Source organism: Cordyceps javanica, chromosome 4 (genome assembly GCF_051103115.1).
Source record: "Cordyceps javanica chromosome 4, complete sequence".
Lineage (NCBI taxonomy): Eukaryota > Fungi > Ascomycota > Sordariomycetes > Hypocreales > Cordycipitaceae > Cordyceps > Cordyceps javanica.
Genome location: NC_139298.1, coordinates 3,516,293 through 3,539,454, shown reverse-complemented (window position 1 = coordinate 3,539,454; position 23,162 = coordinate 3,516,293). Strand labels below are relative to the sequence as shown.

The 23,162-nt window shown below is 50.7% G+C and overlaps 9 protein-coding genes across 9 annotated transcripts; 6 read left to right on the top strand and 3 right to left on the bottom strand.

Annotated features, from left to right (window-relative positions):
- Positions 1–1,749: 1,749 nt before the first annotated feature.
- V2A60_006968 (uncharacterized protein) lies at positions 1,750–1,929 on the bottom strand (the record flags this gene model as incomplete). The annotated part of the gene is made up of 1 exon (XM_083258258.1): positions 1,750–1,929. The coding sequence occupies one exon, from the start codon at positions 1,927–1,929 to the stop codon at positions 1,750–1,752; it is 180 nt and encodes a 59-aa protein (XP_083114384.1).
- A 972-nt stretch (positions 1,930–2,901) lies between these two features.
- V2A60_006967 (uncharacterized protein) lies at positions 2,902–5,758 on the top strand (the record flags this gene model as incomplete). The annotated part of the gene is made up of 7 exons (XM_083258257.1): positions 2,902–3,098; positions 3,151–3,225; positions 3,274–3,675; positions 3,733–3,977; positions 4,363–4,448; positions 5,123–5,393; positions 5,592–5,758. 7 exons carry the CDS (start codon positions 2,902–2,904, stop codon positions 5,756–5,758), a joined length of 1,443 nt encoding a protein of 480 aa, XP_083114383.1.
- A 1,128-nt stretch (positions 5,759–6,886) lies between these two features.
- V2A60_006966 (uncharacterized protein) lies at positions 6,887–7,763 on the bottom strand (the record flags this gene model as incomplete). The annotated part of the gene is made up of 2 exons (XM_083258256.1): positions 6,887–7,677; positions 7,739–7,763. The coding sequence occupies 2 exons, from the start codon at positions 7,761–7,763 to the stop codon at positions 6,887–6,889; spliced, it is 816 nt and encodes a 271-aa protein (XP_083114382.1).
- Positions 7,764–9,107: 1,344 nt separating this feature from the next.
- On the top strand, positions 9,108–9,686 carry V2A60_006965 (uncharacterized protein; the record flags this gene model as incomplete). The annotated part of the gene is made up of 1 exon (XM_083258255.1): positions 9,108–9,686. One exon carries the CDS (start codon positions 9,108–9,110, stop codon positions 9,684–9,686), a length of 579 nt encoding a protein of 192 aa, XP_083114381.1.
- A 1,814-nt stretch (positions 9,687–11,500) lies between these two features.
- V2A60_006964 (NifU-like N terminal domain-containing protein) lies at positions 11,501–12,153 on the top strand (the record flags this gene model as incomplete). The annotated part of the gene is made up of 2 exons (XM_083258254.1): positions 11,501–11,951; positions 12,008–12,153. 2 exons carry the CDS (start codon positions 11,501–11,503, stop codon positions 12,151–12,153), a joined length of 597 nt encoding a protein of 198 aa, XP_083114380.1.
- Positions 12,154–13,230: 1,077 nt separating this feature from the next.
- Positions 13,231–16,325, top strand: V2A60_006963 (FUSC family protein; the record flags this gene model as incomplete). Its single annotated transcript, XM_083258253.1, has 5 exons — positions 13,231–13,751; positions 13,953–14,595; positions 14,653–15,253; positions 15,313–16,147; positions 16,202–16,325. 5 exons carry the CDS (start codon positions 13,231–13,233, stop codon positions 16,323–16,325), a joined length of 2,724 nt encoding a protein of 907 aa, XP_083114379.1.
- A 1,786-nt stretch (positions 16,326–18,111) lies between these two features.
- Positions 18,112–19,858, top strand: V2A60_006962 (gamma-glutamyltransferase; the record flags this gene model as incomplete). Its single annotated transcript, XM_083258252.1, has 2 exons — positions 18,112–18,488; positions 18,541–19,858. 2 exons carry the CDS (start codon positions 18,112–18,114, stop codon positions 19,856–19,858), a joined length of 1,695 nt encoding a protein of 564 aa, XP_083114378.1.
- A 129-nt stretch (positions 19,859–19,987) lies between these two features.
- On the bottom strand, positions 19,988–20,697 carry V2A60_006961 (prokaryotic phospholipase A2-domain-containing protein; the record flags this gene model as incomplete). Its single annotated transcript, XM_083258251.1, has 2 exons — positions 19,988–20,231; positions 20,306–20,697. The coding sequence occupies 2 exons, from the start codon at positions 20,695–20,697 to the stop codon at positions 19,988–19,990; spliced, it is 636 nt and encodes a 211-aa protein (XP_083114377.1).
- Positions 20,698–22,353: 1,656 nt separating this feature from the next.
- V2A60_006960 (SDR family NAD(P)-dependent oxidoreductase) lies at positions 22,354–23,127 on the top strand (the record flags this gene model as incomplete). Its single annotated transcript, XM_083258250.1, has 1 exon — positions 22,354–23,127. The coding sequence occupies one exon, from the start codon at positions 22,354–22,356 to the stop codon at positions 23,125–23,127; it is 774 nt and encodes a 257-aa protein (XP_083114376.1).
- Positions 23,128–23,162: the final 35 nt, after the last annotated feature.

Below are 23,162 nucleotides of genomic sequence, written 5' to 3'. Positions count from 1 at the left end.
GAACTCCGAAAACCACCGGTGCAACGTATCTAACCAGTCTAGGGGGCCATCACCGGCAACACGGGCTGGCCATCGCTACTCTGTGGGCATGGAGAACTGAGCTCGTCAAGGTTGCGATACCACGGATTATGCTGGTAGCTTTGAACATTTCTCAACCATTCATTATTGGAGCGATCATTGATAACACACTGGCTCGCGATACCCCAGAAATTCGGAGTCGAGGCCACGGCCTGATTGGCGCTGTGGCACTGTCTTATTTTGGAACTGCGGTATGCCTGCTGAACGTTGATCACATGGAATGCCTGCTGATCCGTAAAACTTGATTTATAGATTATTACAGGATTCTACCAGCATTTGGCCTTTCGATTTATTGCCATGACAAGAGGTGGTCTCATCGGACTCATTTATGCAAAACTAATCAGGTCCCCCGCAGGTGCTGCAGAAACCGGAGATTCAGCCGCAATAACATTGATAGAATCAGATGTTGAAAAAATTGGCGAAACCTGGTTTCTCTTGACCTCAGATCTCTGGGCTTGCATTTTACAGCTCGGAGTGTCAATTTGGCTTCTCGAACGTCAGATCGGCGTAATCTGCATCGCACCAATTATTCTGGCAATAGGTCCGTTTCCCAAATAAGAAAATCACCAATTAGCAGGTACGCAATAACTAAAAGCTCGTAGTCTTCACTCTCGCATCAGTTAGAGCTGCTGGTTTCATGACCGCTCGACAAAAGCGTTGGCTTGAGGCAGTACAGCGTCGCGTCAATTTTACTGCCCACGTGCTTAGCCATATGAAGCATGTCAAAATGCTAGGCTTAAGTGGCAAGATGCAGCAAATTATTCACAATTTTCGCATCAAAGAAATAGACAGATCGAAAAAATACCGTCGATTGTCGAGCTTTAATATCTGCCTCAGTATGTAAGGCCCGGAAAAAGAGCTACTACGTGACTGACAACTGTTCCAGTGAATCTTCCTGATACATTTGGCCAGCTTGTTACTTTTGCCGCCTTTGCAATCGTCGCCAGAATCCAAAACAGCGACGCATTTACTCTTTCAAAAGCAATCTCCTCGATCTCTATTCTCACAATACTCATGGAGCCGCTTGGGCAGCTTTTATACTGCATCCCCCAGATTTCCGCTGCTCTGGGATGTTTCGAACGCATTCAAACGTTTCTCAACAGCGAATCTTGGAGGGACAGTAGATCAAAACCTGAAACAACAACTACATCTCTTCGAAGTAACCCCCCAGGAATTGAACTGTGTGTTCTTCCAGCTCCACGTCGACGTGAATCCGTTGTTGTGGACCAAGCTACATTGGGGTGGAATGCGAGAACTCCAACACTCAAGAGTATCAGCCTGCATCTCACAAGTGATATCAATGTTACCATGCTCATGGGACCGGTCGGATGTGGAAAGTCAACACTGCTGAAGAGTCTTTTGGGAGAAACGATCATACACAGCGGTAGTGTAAGCCTCTCGACCGGAAATGTCTCGTATTGTGACCAGTTCCCGTGGCTCGCATCTGGGACAATCCAATCTATCATCATCGGTGCATCAGTTTACTGTGAACAGCTGTACAAAGCAGTTGTTCACGCGTGCGCTCTGGAAACGGATATTGCGTCGCTAAAAGACGGCGATCAAACACAAATCAAAGCACAGGGAAATACACTCAGCGGAGGGCAAAAACAGAGAATTGCTATCGCGCGAGCACTTTTTTCCCAGAAACCAATTGCCATTTTTGACGATGTACTAAGTGGCTTGGATCCAGTTACTCGAGAGATTGTATTCATGCGCGTATTTGGCCCGAACGGCCTTGTACGAGAGCTTGGCATCATCGCCATTCTTGCTACTCATGCCACGGATAGGCTCGATGTGGCTGACAAGGTCGTGGTACTGGATTCTAATGGGTGCGTTGTCAGACAAGGACATCCTGAAGCAGACATTCAGGCATCAATACTGGATTCACGCAGCCATGTCATGACTAAGTCAAGTGTAGTTGCTGAAAGACTGATTGAAGCACAGCCTGAAGCGGTAGAGGAAGATGAAGTAAATCAGCAACTTCGGCAAACAGGTGACGCTTCGATATACAAATTCTATTTCAAGTCGTTGGGATGGATAAATTTCGCGATATTTGCCTCAATCGTCGCATGCGAGGCAGCGTCCGGAACTATGCTCTACGCTTGGATCTCGCTTTGGTCCAACAGCGCAGATCGCAAAAATACTGGCTACTGGCTGGGCCTTTATGCAACTTGGGCAATCTTGAAAGGGATTGGACTGTTTGGAGCCGTCTATTTTATATATGTGGTGACCGTACCACGATCCGCCAGTCATCTGCACGGCTCCGTTCTCGAGACGGCATTCAGAGCGCCAATGAGCTTTATTTCACAAACACCAACCGGTGTGTTGGTAAATCGATTCAGCCAAGATATGAGATTGGTAGACATGGTGCTACCCGGAAACTTGGTTTCGACATGCTTTATCCTCAGCAGCTGTCTGGGCGTTGGCGCGCTGACTGTTGTGGCCTCACCTTACCTCGCAGCAGTGCTGCCGTTTCTAGTTGGAGTACTGTATCTGCTACAACGATTTTACCTCAGAACATCTAGGCAGCTTCGACTGCTGGAGCTCGAATCAAAAGCGCCCGTAACGTCTCATGTTATTGAGACCATTCGTGGGACAATGAGCATTCGGGCGTATGGCTGGGAGGGCCTCTATATTCAGAAGCTGGAAGCTTTGCTCGCTGATTGCCAAAAGCCATTCTATCTCCTGCTCTGTATTCAAAGGTGGCTTGGCCTTGTCTTAGGCCTCGTGGTAGGTATACTGGCCGTGCTTTTAACAACAGTGGCGGTGACAGTGCGAGGTAGCAGCGCGAGTGCCGGATTTGTTGGTGTTGCTCTTGTCAACATGATGGGGCTCAGCCAATCATTGGCCGCATTGATTACGCAGTGGACCAATCTGGAGACTTCTCTAGGTGCTGTTTCACGGATCAAGAGCTTCTCAGAGGATACTCCTCGAGAAGCCGAGCCTGAGGCCCGGGCCGCCGAAGATTGGCCTCGTCGTGGAGAGGTGTCATTTGACAACTGGACAGCTGGCTATTCAGAGTGAGTCCCAGCTCGACTTGGAGAGAAATGGACTAGAAGCTGACAATCGGAGTATCACAATACTGCATGGAATTACCATGGATATACTGCCGGGACAGAAAGTTGCGTTGTGTGGTCGGACCGGAAGGTAGGTCAAGTACGAACATTGACCGTGAGTGTTCTGACTCGGCTCTAGTGGGAAAAGTTCTCTGGTAACATCAATCCTGGGGTTGGTGGACGGAACCGCGGGCCGCATCGTGATTGATGGAGTGGACCTTTCCGCAGTGCGCGGCGAAACAGTACGAACGGCCGTTGCATGCGTGACGCAGGATCCATTTCTCTTTGACAGTTCTGTTCGCGACAACCTCGACCCTGCAGAAAAAAAGACCAACGCCGAAATTGAAGCGGCGCTGCGGCGTGTTGGCTTATGGCCAGTGGTATCGAGTTCAGCACTGAATAGTGGGCAGCCAGAAGACAAGGTGCTGGATTTGCCATATGAAGAATTGCACTTGTCGCATGGACAGTCACAACTGTTTTGCCTGGCGCGAGCGATGCTACGCGATAGCCGGGTGGTGCTTTTAGACGAGCCAACCAGCAGGTATGATGTACCATACGTGCCATATGGACGAGGGCGATGGATACTTACACGGCACAGTGTGGACAATGATACAGAGAAACAAATTTACGACATTTTAGATGGCGAGTTCAAGCAGTCCACTGTGATCATGGTGACACACCGACTCACAGAAATTCGGAAATTCGACAGAGTGGCTGTACTGAATGCAGGCGACTTGGTCGAGTATGGACGACCTACTGATCTGTTGGTCGATGGTGAGAGTGCGTTGTCGGCATTATATGAGGCCCAAGGACCCGGCGGCGGCGGCTCTAGTGGGGATAGGAGTGCGTGCGATTGATGACTGAACTATCTGCAGGCTGTGGGTTGTGTTGTGCATATTACAGAATGTGGATAAGAAACTGTAGTAATATCACGGGCGAATGACCACAGCCTTGATGTAGTACTTACAGTGCAAGCAGCGATGAGAGCCCCAGTCACAATTTGAATAAGTCTCGAAACTGGGCAAACACTGGCCAACGGGGGAACGCGGGCTTGACCTCGGAGAAAGATGAATTTCCCGAACGTCTTATGACTCAAGCGGGTCAGTATATCAGAAAAATACTAGCAAGTGGGAATAGGGTTAGTAAGATAGTAATATAAGTTTCGTTTCCTCAGACCTATCTTTAAGCTACTATTAGAAAAATAAAAAGTATATTAATAGTTAATTAGATCGCGAGCCTACTGCCGTCGCCGGCACCGCTCATCTGCTTCCCGCCTACGCCCGTCCGAGACCGCTGCATCTGCGTCGCCATCACGTATCTCTGGAATAAGAGAAGGCTCGCAGGACTGGTAATTTTTGACAAGCAGGTCGATTGGCAGCGGATCAGATTCCCCGCAAGAGAATAATACGGTCAGTGCCCCATACCCGCTATGAGGTATACAAGGGCGGGCCGTCCAAGATAAGCAAGCCATCTTCACCCCAGACAGGCTGCCCATTGTACATCCAGTATGCAGCTCTATACATGCCCCGCGGATGTCTATGCAGAGCACCGTCAATTTTCCAGATAGGCTCCCCAGTGTAAGTAAAGTTTCGAAATTTGCATTCCTGGCTGTCAAGGAACGCTGGGTTTCGCGCCAACTCCCGCGAGACGGATATTCATTTGTTACTTACTTCCTTGTTTATGTGATCGTTTCCCACCCGTTTTACATATCTTGTCACGTGTGATATATAGACATATTAGCACTAGTGCTCCTTTTCCAGTCCCAAGCCCACATTCGCAAGTTCGCGCATGTGCCGGCTGCGATCATACTGCGGTCCCCGATGGCCCTGCATCAACCAGACAAATCGTGGCCACCTCTGTCGTCATCGTCAACGCTATCAACCCTGTCGACTTCATCGAGTGAGCCATGCCAGCGAACTTCCAGTCCAGTTTGCCAGGCATGTATTCATCACGACACTAGCCCAACTTGTCACTAACTATTTTAACAGTTCACCTTACGGGGCCGGAGCATCTCCGGTTCCTACGCCGCACCCTGGCGTAAGCACCAGCATGTCCTGCGCGTTTCAATTCGGCGAAACATTTTGGGCAAGTGCATGCACTGGCTCGTTACAACCATTCTTCCACAGAAGCTAGCCCTAGCCTTCTTACCCGTCGCCTGGTCTCTACCAACTATTATAGTTGTCAAGAAACTAAAGCCAAACTCGGATGACGAGTTTACAAACGAGTTGCGAATGTATGAAAAGCTCAAATCGCTTCAAGGTAAGCAAATACCAGTTTGCTACGGAGAGGCGTACTGTGATGGCACCCGTGCTCTCGTGCTCGAGGACGTTGGCGGCGTGTCACTCTATCACAGGTCAGCGCTAGTCGAGATGTCGGAGGAGCAGACGGCGCAGATGATTTGAGCATCGTATCGCCCGATGATCGATCTAAACATTGCATACGATGACTGGAAACTAGACAACTTTCACCTTGTTGATGGCCGGGTTGTCTTTCTAGATTTGGAGTACGTCTATGAGCTAGACTATGACCCCGAGCACGCCATCCAGCTCGGTCGCGCTGCGATTCTGGAACGCTGGAACCAATTCCGAGAGCAGTACGAGGAGTATGGCGAGATTGAAATGTAAGGTGTTCTCATGTACGCTGAATGGGAATTATGTACTACTCGGACAACTTGTCGGGAAATTGATGGAGCCGACTAAGGTATTTTCTAAACAATGGTCATATACAAGGAGTTTTTGGGTTTATGCATTACAAAATCATATTGGGCCAATTTGCAGGCATAAATTGTCCTTTTTGGAATGACCACAGCTCATTACTTGGCCGGGAATGGCCGCCAACTGGCTGTCAACTGCGACTGCTAGCATATCTCTTGTGTACCCCGGGTAAAACGTAATTCGTAAGCATAATTCTGTGCGCAGAGTTAGCCCCTTGTCGTGAGAGATGGTAGATCTCCATACCATGCTGTCGTCAAACTTGTCCCCGTCACCCTTCAGCCTCGTATTGATCGCGTTTATAGTAGCGCCTACACTTATAGGACGCTTACGTACGGGTTTTACTTATACTGAATTCGTTTGGCTAAAATTGTAGCGGTAAATGGTAATGACGAGGTGGCTGCTGAAGAGCAGGAGGAGCAGGAGGAGGAGGAGGAGCAGGTCAAAAAGATGAAATGATATGGAGGCTCGGATCTTTGACAATTGAGACGAAACAAAAGCAAGTGCGGCAGAAAGGGAAACCTGCTTGGGATTACAAGAAAAAAGAAAGGAATCTGCCCATCACTGTCAAGGGAGGGCGAACGAGGTTGACGATGATGCAAAGCTGAGTATTTGTCTTACGGTAGAGCTTAGAAAAAGGTTGATAGTTCCTGACTGTCAGTAGCTTTAACAGCATTACGTTTTTTCCATGCGGAGGCTGCTTCGAGAATCCTGTCTGCAGCTATCATCTAACCTGGGAGAGATGGTATCTCCCTCTTCCCTGGCAGATGCAGTAAGGCTCTAGGTACTTGCCGCTCACTTGGTCACCAACAGCTTTCGGCGAGGGTACTACCACGACGCTGGAACCTTACTTCTTGTTGGGCCATCCAGATACTAATGAGCATGACCAAAGTAGCTCTTGGTATTTGTCCCAGTTGATCCCTTGTTGAACTGTGGGCTTTAGAGCTACAGCTAGACAAGACGTTCAAGGGGGGGGTCGTGATGATGTGTCAAGTTCATATTTCTCATCTTCTATATAACATCTATCCTGAGGAACCACTTTCAAAACAGCACTCGCCACGCCTTCCGGAACGCGCTGATATCCCACGGCTCAGGTCTCGTCTGCGTCATCCATTTTTGCCACTCATACTCGAGCGGATCACAATACTTCATCATCCGCATGTACTCCCAGTAGTCTGGGTACCATCCCGCAAACTCCCAGTCCAGCACCGCCGTGATGCGGCCGGCATCATCCACCATGATATTATGGGGGCCAAGGTCCGCATGCGTAAACACTGACTTGTCACTGTGCGGCAGCTCGTCCTTGACGCTGGCGCCGTCCTTGTAGGAGAGACCGTTGGTTGCTACATAACGCCTCCAGATGCGCGCTCGCAGGGTCTCGTCGTCCATCTCTCGTGGCGTGACGTCGTTGTTGTCGCCGAGTAGCGGGTCGTACGACGGATGGCCGTCGCTGGGGCGGTAGAGACCCGGCGCCAGGTCTTTGGGACGAGGAACAGAGGACCGGATCGTAGCGACAATGTCCCAGATATCCTGGCAGATGCGGCCCTTGCCTTGGTCGTCGAGCTTGGCCCATGAGTTCGTGAGGGTCTCTCCGGGGATGTAGTTCATGAGAAGCTGGCCGTAGTAGGGGACACCGTCTTTGTATCTGAAGTCATAGCCTTCAACGGAGGGGATCGGAATGCTCGGGGCGTATTCACGGATGAGTTTCATAGAAGCCACTTCTGAAGGTCGAACCTTGGCACCCTTCTTCAGGACGAGGGTGGGCTGCACCTGGATGACAACACTGCTGGGCTGCCACGCAATCTGGCGACGCGGGAAGGTAGCATCATCATCTGAAAAACATCATATTGTAAGCTAAAAATGCTGCTGCATCTTTGAGAACGATTTTCTTACATTCATCAGGATCGTCGAACTTCATATTGTCGGTAGACGAGTGTGCGATCAGCGGCACAACGCCGCCAACTGTCTGGACTACTATGTAATAAGTAGGAAGCAAACAAAAAAGTGGACCACCATATCTACGACACAGACACAGCTGACCATTATCTCCAGACCTGTACTCCGTACGTTTGTGGCACGTGTAATACCTCAAGGAACAGTAATGATACACTGTTGTGCCATGTCGTCTCTCTGATTCGTAGGCGCTATTGAGTGTATCTATTCACATTGGTATGCTCAAGCCCACCTCCAACGTGACACATGTTAGCCGGATTCTGCCTTCTGCAAATTAGCGTGGTTTGGTTACGCGCTTGTCATCCTATGGCGACCAATTAGGCAGAATTGTAAATCTGCACCAACAGCCAGGCAAGAGCTTTTTAAGCGCCGTGGCGGGGATTTGAAAGAAGTTTCTCACCACTAGACGCTGGGTGGATGACCAGGGTCCGCGGGTCTGAAGCAGACCGGGTTTCTAAATTTACAGAGACAGAGGGAGTCTTTTGAATCAAGAACAGCCCAAATTTTCTCTACAGTCTCTAATTAGCAGACATTCAAGCGCTTGCGAGGTGAGGATGACGCAGCCAAGAAGGGCTGCCTGGTGGCTAGGCCTCTTGTTAGACCCGGGAGGGTCGCCAAAATTGACCAGCTGGAAGCTGATAATTACTAGTAGCTCGTTAATGTTGACGGGCCTCTGTTCTCTGACTATGTTAATAGTTAACAGGATCGCGAGTCTACGAGCACTTCACTTTGCATAGTATATAGTCAGAAGTAGCATATAGATAGTTAATTCTGTCAAACTAGTAGAAGTAGTAATTATCTTAAACACTTATAAGGTTTCACGTGCTCGCAGTCAGAAATGACTGCGCACATGTAATACCTGAACTATCCTTGTCACTGTCGATGTTCTGTCTACTTAAAGTCAGAAATAACTACGCATATGTAATACCTGAACTATCCTTATCACTGTCGATTTTCTGTCTACTTAAAGTCAGAAATAACTACGCATATGTAATACCTGAACTATCCTTATCACTGTCGATGTTCTGTCTACTTAAAGTCAGAAATAACTACGCACATGTAATACCTGAACTATCCTTGTCACTGTCGATGTTCTGTCTACTTGAAGTCAGAAATGACTGCGCACATGTAATACCTGAACTGTCCTTGTCACTGTCAATGTTCTGTCTACTTAACGTCAGAAAGTCCCCGTGTTTTCCCAGTCTTCTTCTACTCTATTCGATTTATCGCAACCGTCTTTTATACTCTCTCAATATCCTTCAGCACAATCTATACTCAATCCATCACGCGTCGTCCCCTGAGAGCCATCATGTCAAGCAACCAGCTGACCGTTATCCACAACTTCATCCGGTTTAGCCGAGAGTACATTGAGTATTCGGATGGCTCGAAATGGACTCGAAAAGTTGACCCAGAATCCGGAAAACCAACAAGCGATTGGACTGCTGTTGAAGCGCCGGTTTCCGAAGTAGAGGAGGGTTCACGTCTTCAGCTCATCGTTGTCGCGCAGCGACAGGCGGACAATGAACCCAAACATTGGTCTATTTTCTGCCACCGACCGAACAGCTCGGGTACTGGAAAAGGTACGGTCTGGCAGGTCAAAGGTGATGCCGAGTACATGCATTACCAACACACCTTGAACACGGACATTCTGAACTCCCGGTCTTTTGAATGGCACCAAGTTGTGAACAACAACTTGAACGAATCCCAGCTAGCCCGAGTCGAGCAAATTTGCAATTCAGAGCCGCCACCTCGCGCCGCCAATCGCGCATCCGTCACAGAGAACTGCCAGGGATGGGTAATTCGTGTCTTGTATCGCCTGGCAAAAGAAGGCATCGTGCAGCAGAATGCGATTGCTGTACTACAGCGATATATGGACCCCATCAATTAGAATTGTTAGTGTGCTTTTCCAGTCAATAGGGCTCACGAGCTATTATTCAATTCACTCCTGGGCATCTCCCCTCATTTCCTTATCCTTCTTCGTGTTCTTGCAAATCGTCTTATAGCTACCTTTCCCTACTACTTGTCCGTATCTAATTCTATTTATTATAGATAACTAGCTAGCTTAAGGGCTATTCCCTAAGTATTCGGAATCCTATTTTTAGCAAACGAAGCGTTATAAGCTATATCCCACCGCTGAGAAACACCTTCAGATGTTTCAATGGCAATCAACTAATAGTAAGTATTCTGCATCACATGTCGTCCAGCGCGCATTCTTCAAAACAGACAATTCTGGTTCTCCAGGTGTAACTACTAAGCCTAGTCAATATCATTACTACTAATAATATAGATACTTTTAAAGACTTCTTTATATGAAATTACCCTTAGTTAATTATAACCAGGCTTAATACTGAATTAAGTAAGAGTATTGCTACGGGCATAGCGCCATATCTCTAGGTGTACAGTAGCACGTGAGTACCATACTAGCGTAGTACCTCTAGATTTTATGTAAGCTCTACCTAAATAGAAGTACCTCTTTAGCAGCAATCAAGTATCACTAACAGCCTCCTTTTTCCTCCTCTATTAATATTCTTTTTGAGCGAATTGGCGAGCAAGGCTTCCCTACTCTCGCCGCCGCCGCCGCCGCCGCCGCTGCCGAGCCTCTGGAAGCCTCTCAACGCTGGCGGCGGCGGCGGCGGCGAGAGTGGGCGAGAGTTGCAGTAGGCCGGTGGTAGCGGTAGTACGGAGACAAGTTTATCCGGAGCGTATTTTAGGGTACTTATATTTATATGTAATTCCCTAGTAAGTCGAAGTACCTTATCACGTACCGCTATGCACGTAGAGATACAGCGCTGTGCGCGTAGCAATACTCTTAAGTAACTACTTATAATTTATAAGAGAACGCGTTGGCACGTGATCGGACAGTATGCCCCGCTTAAAATCTTATCAGATTGATTTTGTTTGGCTGAGGAAGAGGAGCAAGGGGTGGCGCGCCCGAGAAGCCGGAGGTAGCCCAGGAGCACCGGGCGGGGGTATTTCAAATCAAAACGCTGACAGCGGTTTCGGGACCGAGCCAGCCTACAACGAGCCCGACTTGCCCAACAACAGTGGAACAGAGCCAAAAGTGCCGGCAAAGGATGCGGCCACCCAATGCCACCTCGGAGCCGTCTCTGTTAGCTCCGCTAGTAGCCAATAGACACCCAAAGGACGGGCGTATGGCTGACGACATAGCCGGTAATTAGTGGGATCGAGGCGGGTGACTAAGCACACACCCAATCAGCTCCGAAAACCCGAGACCCACCATAGCGTAATGGCCGAGAACAAGAGGGCGCTGATTGGCCGGATAGTGCGCAGGGTGCTAGTAAGTGCATGTGGGAAATTTTTGGCTTTCCTCCAGCGGGCGTGCTGGGGAGAGAGGCGACAGGATTTACCGGCGCAGGCATGCTGGCACATAGTTAGTCCGCCACCAAGCCCGAGATACGTTATTCTTTCTTCCATCATCACCATCTCGCTCATTGCATCAAGCTTCTGCAGTGTCAGATTTCATCTAAGAAATTCCACCAGAGTACAAGCAGCGCCTTCTATCACCGACGTGCGCTAATTTGTCCAACCCCCTTTGAGCTGCGCAAACAGTTGAAACCACGACTGGCGTTTTCAGATCGTCTTTCGCTCATCGCCGCCCTCTAGGGATCTATTCATCTCTGCCCAACACATTCGACTGCCGAAACTCTCCCTCACATTCTTACACACATCACACCAGCCAAAATGCTGTCCAGAACTGCTCGCTTCGCCTCAGGGCGAGTCCTTGCTGTCGCGGGCTCCTCCGCTGCCCGAAGCACCATCTCGGGCGCCCTCGTCCGCCCTGTTGTCGCCGGACCTGCGGTCCTTTCCGTTTCGGCCAAGCGCTCATACCACGAAAAAGTGCTCGACCACTACTCGCGCCCGCGCAACGTCGGCTCCATGGATAAGAAGGACCTGGATGTCGGCACCGGCCTGGTCGGCGCCCCGGCGTGCGGTGATGTGATGAAGCTGCAGATCCGCGTGGACCCCGAGACCAACACAATCTCGGACGTCAAGTTCAAGACATTTGGATGCGGCTCCGCCATCGCCTCGAGCAGCTACCTCACGGAGCTGGTGCGCGGCATGAGCCTCGACGACGCCGGCAAGGTCAAAAACACAGAGATTGCCAAGGAGCTGTGCCTACCTCCGGTGAAGCGTATGTTTAATCGTGAAAATCCAAATTCGAAAAGAAAGCTAACTCATGACATATAGTCCACTGCTCTATGCTTGCCGAGGACGCCATCAAGTCGGCCATTTCTGACTACTACAGCAAGAACCCCAAGGTTCAGGCCACCAACTTGGGCGGCACTGAGCTGAAGATGCCTACGGGCGCTACTGCAGAGGCTACTGCCGCGTAATCGACTTGACAGCAACACTCCGACAACATTTCGAAAGGATACAAATCAAAACGACGAAAAAAAAAGTGGAGAGAAATAGTATATAATTGCATCTCGTCGCTCATCAACTGTGTTGCGAACTCATCACTCATTCAGCACAAAGCGAGCGCCGACAAGATGCTGGCGGAACAGCGGGTTATGGCAGGGCATGGAACGACGGATTTTGCTTTCCTCTCGCATGAATTACTTGCTTCTTCTGTTCTTTCCTTCTTTTTTCTTCTTTTCTTTCAAGTCCACAGGTGAGAGGGGAGCATACGAGGTGACGTTGAGGGTGAGGGTGAGAACGTCCTCGAGGCCGTGGCCATCAGTCCACGGCACCACCAGTTGAAAAAAAAACGGACAAACTATATTAAGAGAAACTTGTGTTATTATCAATGGGAAATATTGTGGCATTATGGACAATGTTTCTTTGTCAGTCGTTAGGCGAATGGAGATAGGGAATAAGGCAGAAATGGATTACGAATAGATTACTCCTTTCGATTGCAAAAGCGTGGTGCAATGCGAGCATATCCCACGATATAGACGAGGAACCACTTGATGCACCTGGCAGATGGCTGCCCACAGTAGGCGAAGTAGTTCACATGTTTGTGGATGCTAATTTTTCGAGGTGGGCGGCACCATCATGCTGTATTTTCAGTGCCTCAATCCACTGGAAGGGGCGCTGTAATTGCGGCATTTCGGCATGTTCTCGGGAGCTCCAGTGGGTCCAGAGTGGCACTGGTCGCCTGTAACAGGCGGGTTTACAGCGGAGATTTCGGAGAGGCATGCGAGCCGGCCTTGCCGGATTCGACCCTGTGTAAATCACAACTGTGTGGTTCGACTCGTTTGCGTTAAGCTCTGACTTCCTGCAATGCTGCATTCTGCCATCTCAATGAAGACCAATCGATCGTCGAAATCTTGCATCCTGGTCCCCAATTCTACATACCGCCTGCGAACATCCCATTCTCCACCAGGACTCTACGGCAGAACCAACGGCCAGCAACCAATAGCGAGCGGCATGCCTCTACCAAACACGGTGAAATAGAATCAGTGGGCAGAATGGTGAAGCTACAGCCAAAATTGCTTCTATCATGGCTACGTCTAGATTGGCACACAGCGCAGCTGACTGTCAAGACCTCAATCCCGCCCGCCGTCCTCGTCTGCGCCATCCAGTCCGACACGTGGATTTCCTACTTTGGTCAGAATGCCTACCTTGCGCCCATTGCCGCCGCCAGCGTCATGGCGGGCTTCCCTCAGGGCATGCTGATTGACTTCAACGTGAAGCAGACGATTGGGTATGTCGTCGCGTACTGCTGGGCGCTGCTTGCCGGATGGTGCGGCCTGCAGGCGAGAAAGCACACCACGAGGTCGCCCGAGGAATTGGCGGCGTACAACTCCTCGGCGGAGGCCGTCGTGGCAGTGATGCTGGCATTCGGTATGTGGGTTACTTTTACGGTAAAATCGGCGTTTCCGTCATGGAACATCCAGACGTCCGTCGCTGCTATTCTCGGTATCGCCATGATCCCCGCCCTTGCGCGACTGCCCACGATGCATAGCATAATCAAAGAGGCAACGAATGCGTTTGTGGCTTTTCTGGCTGGTCAGGCCATAGGGCTTGTGAATGCCCTGCTGGTTTTCCCCCAAACTTGCCGGGGCCTCTTAGGTAGAGCTGCCATTTCGTGCCTCGACGCATTGTGCGCAATCATGAGTGCGCACGAGATGTGTATCCGAGATATCGTATCAAGGAAGATACCCTCTTCCTCCACTGATGTAACAGACAGTAAGTCGGTCGAACAGCTCGAGGCTGCTCTTCAACAATTGGGCAACGAGGTCGCAAAGGCGAACGGCCATGTCGACCATGCGGCGCGAGAATTTTCGTGGGGAGCGTATTCTCAGTCTGAGCTCGACGCTGTATGTTCACTCTTGGTACAGCTTGTGCCACCGGCCTCCGGTCTTAGTTTGGTAGCGGACATGATGCAGAGGGAAACGGATGTATCCGGCGTCCCTTCCTACCAGGAGCAAATGGTTACCAACCCGGAGGTGGCCATCGAACCGGCGAAACAGTCGCAAGATGACTGGCACCATACAGAGACGGAAATACAAGGGCAACTGATTAAGATGGCGGAGATGATCACTGCTGGCGCAAAGCACGCCAAGTTGCGGTTGCGACAGATTCAGAAACGGAGCTGGGCGCGTGGACACAGTGAGAAGCCCGCCGACCAAGAAAGCCACGAGGATGTCAGTCCAGGCGGATCGCGACTTGTCCAACATTACTGCGATATGTTTAGAGAGGACGGCGACGAAACATTGAGCCGCCGGGAAGTGCTACATCGCTACGTGCAGCATCGCCCCAAGGTCGGAACGATTGGGCCTTTGTCCTCTGACAAGCATGCTGATATACTACGGTATTTCGCTCTCCTTCACGTAAGCCCAAATCTCTGCAACTACTGTTATTATGCCCGTGACTAACGTGTATAACAGTCCCAAACTATCCTGACTGCTTTGGGACGCAAGCTCCTTAGACTCATTGTCTATCTCGATGATCGTCACGGACGTCCAAGGCGGTTCGTGCCCCCCAACTTTCTCTCCTTGAGTTACTGGGCTAGGTATTTTAGCTGCGACTTGGCAAACAATCTTCGAAGAGATGTCCAGAACAAGGATGGTGGTCCCAAAGTAGAACTGGACCCCGTCTTTCACAAGCCCCGGAATCCAGACCACCTACCTGCTGCGAATACTATGGAAGCTGTGGGTGATTTCATCCGCAAGATCAACTCAGTGCTCCGTACTGAACATGCTGCGTATGGGTTGCGTGGTGCCTGTGCGGTCATGACAATTGCAATCATTGGGTTTCTCCACGACTCGCAAGACTTTTATTTTGCCCAACGCTTGCTGTGGGCGCTCTTTGCTATCTTGCTGTCCATGGGCCGCACATCAGGCTCTTCCACATTTCTCCTCATGGGCCGCCTGCTCGGAACTACGGCGTCTATGGTGGCGAGCTATATTATCTGGTACATAGTTGACCAGCGCACGCCAGGTGTCTTGGTCTTTATGTGGTTGTGGTTCATGGTGATAAGCTTTCTTAGTAAGTCCCGTCTTAGGTGTGTCTTGCCATAACAACAGAAGCTGATGCTGTTACTCAAGCCGTGCGATTTCCTGCCCTGTTCAGCATTTGGTTTGTAGCTCTCATTGCTGCAATTGTTATGATTGGTATTGAGCTACAAACTATGCAGATTGGCGAAGAAGCTGTGAAACAGTCTGGCCAGGCTGTCTACCCGCCGTACGTCATATTTCCCTACCGCCTAGCTATTGTCGCTCTCGGCGTCATTACAAGCTACATTTGGACGATCTTTCCGTATCCTATATCAGAGCACTCGGAGTTGCGCGAAAGTACAGCTCAGGTTTTGTATGAGCTATCCCGGTATTACATGTGTATCCAGCAAACCGTGTTTGCACGTCTACACCGTGACATTGGCGATGCCGATGACGCGTCGAGCCCCAGCTCGCGATTACAATCCGCGCTTCGTAGGCTCTTCCTCAAATACCGGGGCCTAAGCGCGGATGCGAGGAGGTCATTTCAGTTTATGGATTGGGAATTCTCACTTGGTGGCCGATTTCCGAAGAAAGCATACGGCGAAATCTTATCTATCCTCGACCGCTCGGGCAGCTACATGGCCCTCACAAGCTACCTTTCCAAAGAATCCAAGTCTCCGGATGTCATCGCAGCTTGCTGGGCCGAAAGCGGAACGGGAATTCCGAATATTGACCTCACTCCTCATGGAATCGCGTCAAGGATCATCATCTTACGCTCGGCGCTGGGAGGGGGCCACCCATTGCCGCCTGGCTTGCACCAACTCAGGATGTCGAACCCGCTTCAATTCTCTGGGAGCAAGAGCTCGGAAGATTACGAATTCGCGATTGCGGCACTGATTCACAATGTCCATTGGTATTTCATTCACGATGTGAATCGCTTAACTGAGTATGTATACCACAACCGAAAGTGTTGCCCAGGCTAACTTGGATTTCCGCGCAGACTAGTAAGGGAAGTAGTTGGTGAGCTGCGGTTCTCATTCATAGACGATCTCGAGAGTTCGACCGCAAATTCAAGCAGAGAGCCTACAACACCAGCCTCCACCTCTGAGAGGCATCTCGTTTAATACCGGCTCGACGTATGTATAAGCAGTTAGTTCTTAGATGCTGAGCGACTGTATAAAATACGAAAAGGAGCAAGAATTCGATCAAAGAGTTATTCAACCTACGGAAGGGACCTGCAGACCCGACAGCCCACGTCGAAAAAGACTCATCGCCTCTTAAACAAAAGGCTGCACTTCTCAATGCCCGCACAACTTAGCGACCCGCAAGCTCTCCAGGGCTGCCCACTATCTTGAGACCTATGAGCGCCATGGCGCGCATCGTTGCTCCCTGAGACCTCATGCGAGTGCTGTTGCAAAGATATTCCCGTGTATCTCGCGCAGGGTGCTATGATATGTAGAATGCGACTGCGTTCGACCCTCCTGGTCGTATGGCCGGTTGAAGGACGCCGCATGGAGACATTACGCAAGAAAAAGGCGTTTTATTCTCAGGAGCCGCACTATTGCGGCGGAATTTCAATTGCATTTTTGAACCCATTTGTTAGTGGAACCGCTCGCTAGATGAAGGATTAAGATAATTAACGGATGCCAAGAGATCCGAGACGTCCAGCGTTGACCGTGAGCCTGAGAGCATTTGCCTCTAACAATCGGCCGTCCTCGACCAAGGTACTTGGATTAATCAAAGTCTTTTTTCTTGTCTCGCTCTACTGCACATGAGACGCCCTGCATTAGTGGAGATGTGTAGTTCAAGAGCTCCCAGCTAGACCGCTCGGGGCCTCGCCAGCTTGGCGCATCCTTCGATCTATATAGTAGGTACTCTGGTAGTCATAGACTCGGCGGGGGGTGCTTCGCGAGTGCCCGCGGCGGGGTCAAAAAGCTGGTTGCCAGCCTTGTCGAAGCACCCACTACTACGCGTGGGAGATCCTTCAATGTTTGGACGGTAGTTGTGGAGAGCAGAATGGAATTACACGGCTTACGCAGTAAAGATAGCCTACACTTTGAAGGCGACTGATCAATGGCTCGGGTGACTCTGACTTATATCTGTGCATGCTGAGCTGAAGGGGTGCGCATGCATCAGATTATAGGAGCTGAATAGTTGGATGTTGCAGCTTGCAGCCAATAATGCAGCCAACTGTGCAACGGTACAGTATTGTCGCATTATATAGCCTTGTAGAACAACCCAATTGGTGCCTCGAGGTAGCAAGAACAGCTCTCTATACTCGACAGCGGCGAGAAATAGTCTGCCTTCCCCTGGGCTTTTTAGTTCACGCTGATTATTTCTGTTCTACTTGTTTTATCCGGATTTCACTGCAGCGCTCAGAGAAGGCTCTTGACACCTGCCAACTAGGCCAAGCTGAAATGCCCACGATCACGCTAACTGACAAACTTGAGCAGGATAGGTGGCAGTGGCAACAGCTGCGGGACCACAAAGATGAACATTTTCAAAACATGATGCGTCCAATTCCCGATATCGGGCCTTCTGCTAATGATTTGTAACATCAATTACCCACAGGAGAGCAATGACCATAATCATCTGTTCCCCCCAGACATTCAACCCCGCGTTCAGCCACCGGCAAATAGCCTCGTTTGGTGGCTTGTCTAGCTTGGGGCCACCCAGGTGGGGGAATCATCTCCGCAAACTTGATAAGAATGCTGAGCAGATTGCAAGCTAGGCCGTGGTGTAGTTAGAGTAGCCGGGTTGCCGCGAAATTGCTAGGGAAACGATGATCAGCTCTGGGTTCTTTGAAGGCTTAAAGTCATCATACTCCCCTTTATCGGTGTCCTGTTGCGAGAAGATAGTTTCCATCCTCCACTTGCGCTTCAGACACTGACCTCAATTACCACGTCCATTATGAAGCTGACTTCAGCGAACACGGCTCTGCTCCTTGGTTGGCTGCGGGCTGTATCCGCTGCTCCAGCGTCGTGTCCAGCGCCACAACTCGATGCCCATCGTGGCGCCGTCTCGTCCGAGAGCGCGATTTGCAGCGGCATTGGCACGCAGCTCATAAAGGATGGCGGCAATGCGGTCGACGCGCTCGTGGGCACCGTTTTCTGCGTGGGCACCATTGGTATGTACCACAGCGGGATTGGTGGCGGTGGCTTCATGTTGTTGAGGGACAAGAACGGCAACTATGAATTTGTCGACTTCCGCGAGACAGCACCAGCAGCTGCGTTTGAGGATATGTACAAGAACAATACGGATGCCAGTCTGTACGGTGGCTTGGCAAGGTATGCAACCACTGTTTCAGTGATCGGGTCTCATACATACTGACGGTATTAGTGGAGTTCCGGGAGAGCTACGAGGGCTCGAATATGTACACAAAAAATACGGTGCTCTGGAATGGGCCAAGGTCATGGCACCAGCGATAAAAGTTGCGAGGCATGGCTGGCCTGTTGATGAGGATCTCCTCATGTACATCAATTCAACGTCTAGAAACCGCTTTCTTGTGGAGGACCCGAACTGGGCCATCGATTTCGCTCCCAGAGGCCAGTTGCTTAAGCTTGGCGAGATAATAACTCGGAAGCGCTATGCTGATACTCTCGAGACGATTGCGGATGGAGGCGCTGACGTGTTCTACACTGGCGCTATTGCCAATGCAACGATCACGGCGCTCCGTGCCCAAAATGGCACAATGACGCTGGCAGACCTCAAGAACTACACTGTTGCGCATCGCGAACCGCTTCACATTACGTATCGCGGGCACAAACTTACAAGCACGAACGCGCCGTCCGGCGGACCGGTGGCATTGAGCACGCTGAACACTGTCAGCGGCTTTGACGACTTTTTCAAGCCGGAGACTGTCAACATCTCCACGCATCGTCTCGACGAGGCGATTCGTTTCGCGTATGGTCAGCGCACGAAGATCGGCGATCCGTCCTTTGTCGGTGGCTTGTCTGGGTACACGGCTGCGATGGTAGCTCCCGGAACCGGCGCCGAGTTTCGCTCGAAAATATCCGACACGAAGACGGAGGGTGTCGCGTACTATAATCCTGAAGGTATAGAGTCGCTCGACACACCCGGAACGTCGCACATTGTTGCAGCCGACGCGAGTGGCATGGCTGTGTCCTTGACCACCACGATCAATACGCTTTTTGGATCACGTGTAATGATACCTGAGACGGGTGTCATCATGAATAATGAGATGAACGATTTCAGTATACCGGGAGCTAGCAATGCCTTCGGATACAGGCCGAGCCCCCAGAATTACGTGCGTCCGGGCAAACGGCCACTGTCATCCATTTCGCCCGTCATTGCCGAAACACCAGAGGGTAAGCTCTATTTTGCTTGCGGTTCAGCCGGCGGCAGTCGCATTACAACTGCAACAGTTCAGCTTGTCGTTCACATGCTCGATCAGGGCATGGGGCCGGCGGAGTCACTGCAGCAGCCACGGCTCCACGACCAGCTTCAGCCGGACCAGGTGACGTTTGAGTATGCGTATGACAATTCTACGACGGCCTTTATGAAATCACTCGGTCATAACGTTACGTGGGTTGCCCCAGGCCAGAGCACGGCACAAGCTCTGAAACTTCTCGCGAACGGGACCTTCCAAGCCGGAGGAGAGCCGAGGCAGAAGAACTCTGGCGGGTTCGCAGTCTGATGAATCAGAACGCATACATGGAAAGATATATGGAGTCATTATTTAAGTAAAATTTCTCATTCGTATATTCATATATTCGTATAGGTACTCATTTCTCAACACTCCACCTTGATGCCTGCAGTCAAAGACTTACAGCGAGGGGAGGAGGCCATCGGCCTGGTCCTCCAAGACGGCGTGTATATATTTCTCGAGGGCATTCTGGTACAACTCCATGGAATTTTCTGAACCTCTCTGGACAATCGTGTCGAGGTCTTCGGAGCCGCTCGCGTCGCGCTTGAAAAATCCTCCAAACGCGCGCACGGCGTAATAGTAGACCGAGGCGAGAGCATGACAAGAGCGCTGCGCCGAGACTTCTTCGCATTGATAGAGCATACTTGAGAAGTGTTAGCTATAACTATCCACGATGCACTTTAAATACTCTTTCACAAGGGCAAGGAGGGCTCTTACTCCTTTTGAAAGTTGACGTCGACGAGATAACGACCACTCGAGTCAAATCGGCCTTGGACCTTGTAGTTGCGATATCCAAAGTCATGGCGCTGGCAAGCAGGCTCGAACGGAAAGTTGAACGGGTTGTCGGGGGCCGAAGTGCAACCATCAGACTCCCAGTCAAGAGTATTTGGGTCTCGCTGTGCCCGCAGCTTGAGAAACGCAGGAAGGGCGGTGGAAAATAGGTAGCGGTCCGTGATTTGCTCCTTGGTTTCCCGAGGTGCAAGGCTAGCGGGAAAGGCTAGCGCAACCGGGAGAGCGAAAAGGTAGATAAGCTTCATGATGATGGCATATATTGTGTATTTGTTACTTGAGAGAAAGGAGTTTGAAGCGACAATGACGGCGACATTCATGGTAGCTTATATACCAAGACTTATTTAGAATGTCTCTGCGCCACCGGGCTCACCCGAAGCCTTTGGTAATATGCTTATCCTTGGTCTTGGCCGCGGAGCTAATAAGCCCATGCAAGAGAAACAGTGCTTCTACTGTACAAGCCTATATTGGCAATTAATTAAAATGATAAGTAATATTTCTTTATTTCCAGTATTTCTCCAAGACTAGAGTGTCTACCATCTAAAAATAAGTTTCCTAGTTATTTAGGAAAAGGCTCGTCTCAATGTAGCAGTAAATCTAAACTACTAGTTTCAAGGTAACGTCTACTTAAATTAAGTAATAATTTTTTTAAAGATTGAAGTACCTACTGCTACTATGGTACTTCAAACTTAAGGACCATATCATATATATTTAGGCTATATATCTTCTCCTAGGTTTCCGTCAGTTCACCGAAGCCACTCCTGAAAGGTCAAGTGGGCGGCAGTGGTCGCTCACCGTCAGCTCAGTCGACCTCTCGTATCCCCGTACCCGATCATGTGGCCCTTCGGAATAAACTAAAAGAAAAGAAAATCCCTCCCTCCTTGAGGCGAATGCCCCGCGATTTTTCATGTAAGAATTGGGCTTGGCAGCCACGTTGAGCAAAGCTTTGCTGTGCGGCACTGAGATTGACGCCAAGTACGCCGTAGCCTCCCCGCAGATGGGGACGTGGGCACCCATATCAACCATCTTAAAACCTTAACTATAGCTCCGGTGAACTTATTCGGATGGGGAAGGTTCTGTAAAAAAATGTGGGTGGTCGGGGGGTTCGGGTTACAGGGGGGCGGCGAGATGCGAGACGGCAACAGCCAGCTATGACTTCTACCAACTAATAGGCTGCTGGCCTGGTCAGCCGCCTCGCGGACAGGGCGGGTGCATGGTCAGTCAACTAGGCCAGGAACTCTTCGCATGGCTAGCCCAATGCATTGGTGGCTTCTTTCGAATGTCGACATATGTGATGAAAAGATTGACTCCCTCGACCTGACCAAGCGGGTACCAAAAAGCGTGGCCCCTTTTGGCCCCATCTACCACCTTTCGCTATGATAGTAGGTCAAGAACAAGATGATGTAATTATTGTCGATCGTCATTATCTCGAGTATTAATTTTAATGGTTACTGTTATCTTTTTCGAGATCTGACAAGGGCGATGTAGGCCAAAAGTGGCCAGGTTTTCTTTGGAAATCTGCCCGACTTGATGCTGAGATTTGCCCGGAGCAGCCACGGCATATATAATTACAAGGTTGTGACCACAATACCCGCCGTGGCGTAGACTCGGCGCTGGGGCAGAAAGTTCTGATTTCATGGTCCACCCACAAATCCTTTCCATCCAATTTCAATGGTACTCCATTCTTACGTTGCACGTATAACTTATTACTCACTGAAGCGATGGGTAGGGTGAGCAATGGGTAGGGTAAAGAATCTCGAGCCGCAGAGATCTCGGTGGCTGCTCAAACACACTGGCACCTGTCGTCTCGGCTCGTCGATAAGTGGATGCCAAGATGCCAGTGCCCTTTGCTAGCAAAGCGCGCCGGCGCGCCGATCTCGCTTGACTCATACCGGCTGCCCTTTTCCAATGTCATGGTTCGATCCGAACCGCGCGCATGCGTGTTCTGAAACCTGCCCGTACTTTTCTGCACAGACATGTCCGCACAGTATCTCGAGTCAGTTTTTGGGCTGAGCGGTCGTCTCGCTCTAGTGACCGGGGCCAGCTCAGGCATTGGCCGAGCCATGGCCATGGCTCTTGGCTTGGCCGGGGCGAAAGTGGTTCTCGTTGCGCGCCGCCCTGCTCCTCTCCACGCATCGGTTCAACAATTTCGGGAGCAGGGGATTGACGCCGTCGGGCTGCCGCATGACGTGAGAAACGTCGACGCCATCAAAACGGCGGTCTCATCGCTGCTGCACGGACCGCCGCCAGACATCCTGGTGAATGCTGCCGGGATCAATACCAGGGTTCACATGAGCCGTCTCGCGCAGGAGGACTGGGACGAGACCATTGCGGTCAACCTCACGGCCGCGTTTCAGTTGGGTCAGGCCTTTGGCCCGGCCATGGCCGAGCGAGGGAGCGGCCGCATCATCAACGTCGTCAGCCAGCAGTCCATCCGCGCGTTTGGCAACAGCAGCGTATACGGGGTCTCCAAGGCCGGGCTTGCAGGGCTGACGCGCTCTCAAGCCGAGGCCTGGTCGCCTCGGGGTGTCCTCTGCAACGCCATCGCGCCGGGGTTCGTGGAGACGCCCTTGACGGCGGCGGCGTGCGCCGAGGAGGGCGTTGTCGCGAAGCACGTTGCGAGAACGATGGTGGGCAGAAACGGTGCGCCTGCAGACTTTGCAGGAGCCGCCATTTACTTGGCCAGCAGCGCGAGCGACGCGGTGACGGGAACGACACTGTTCGTGGACGGTGGATACAACGCAACATGATTCAACAATCTTCGAGCTACGACGCCAGTCAAATT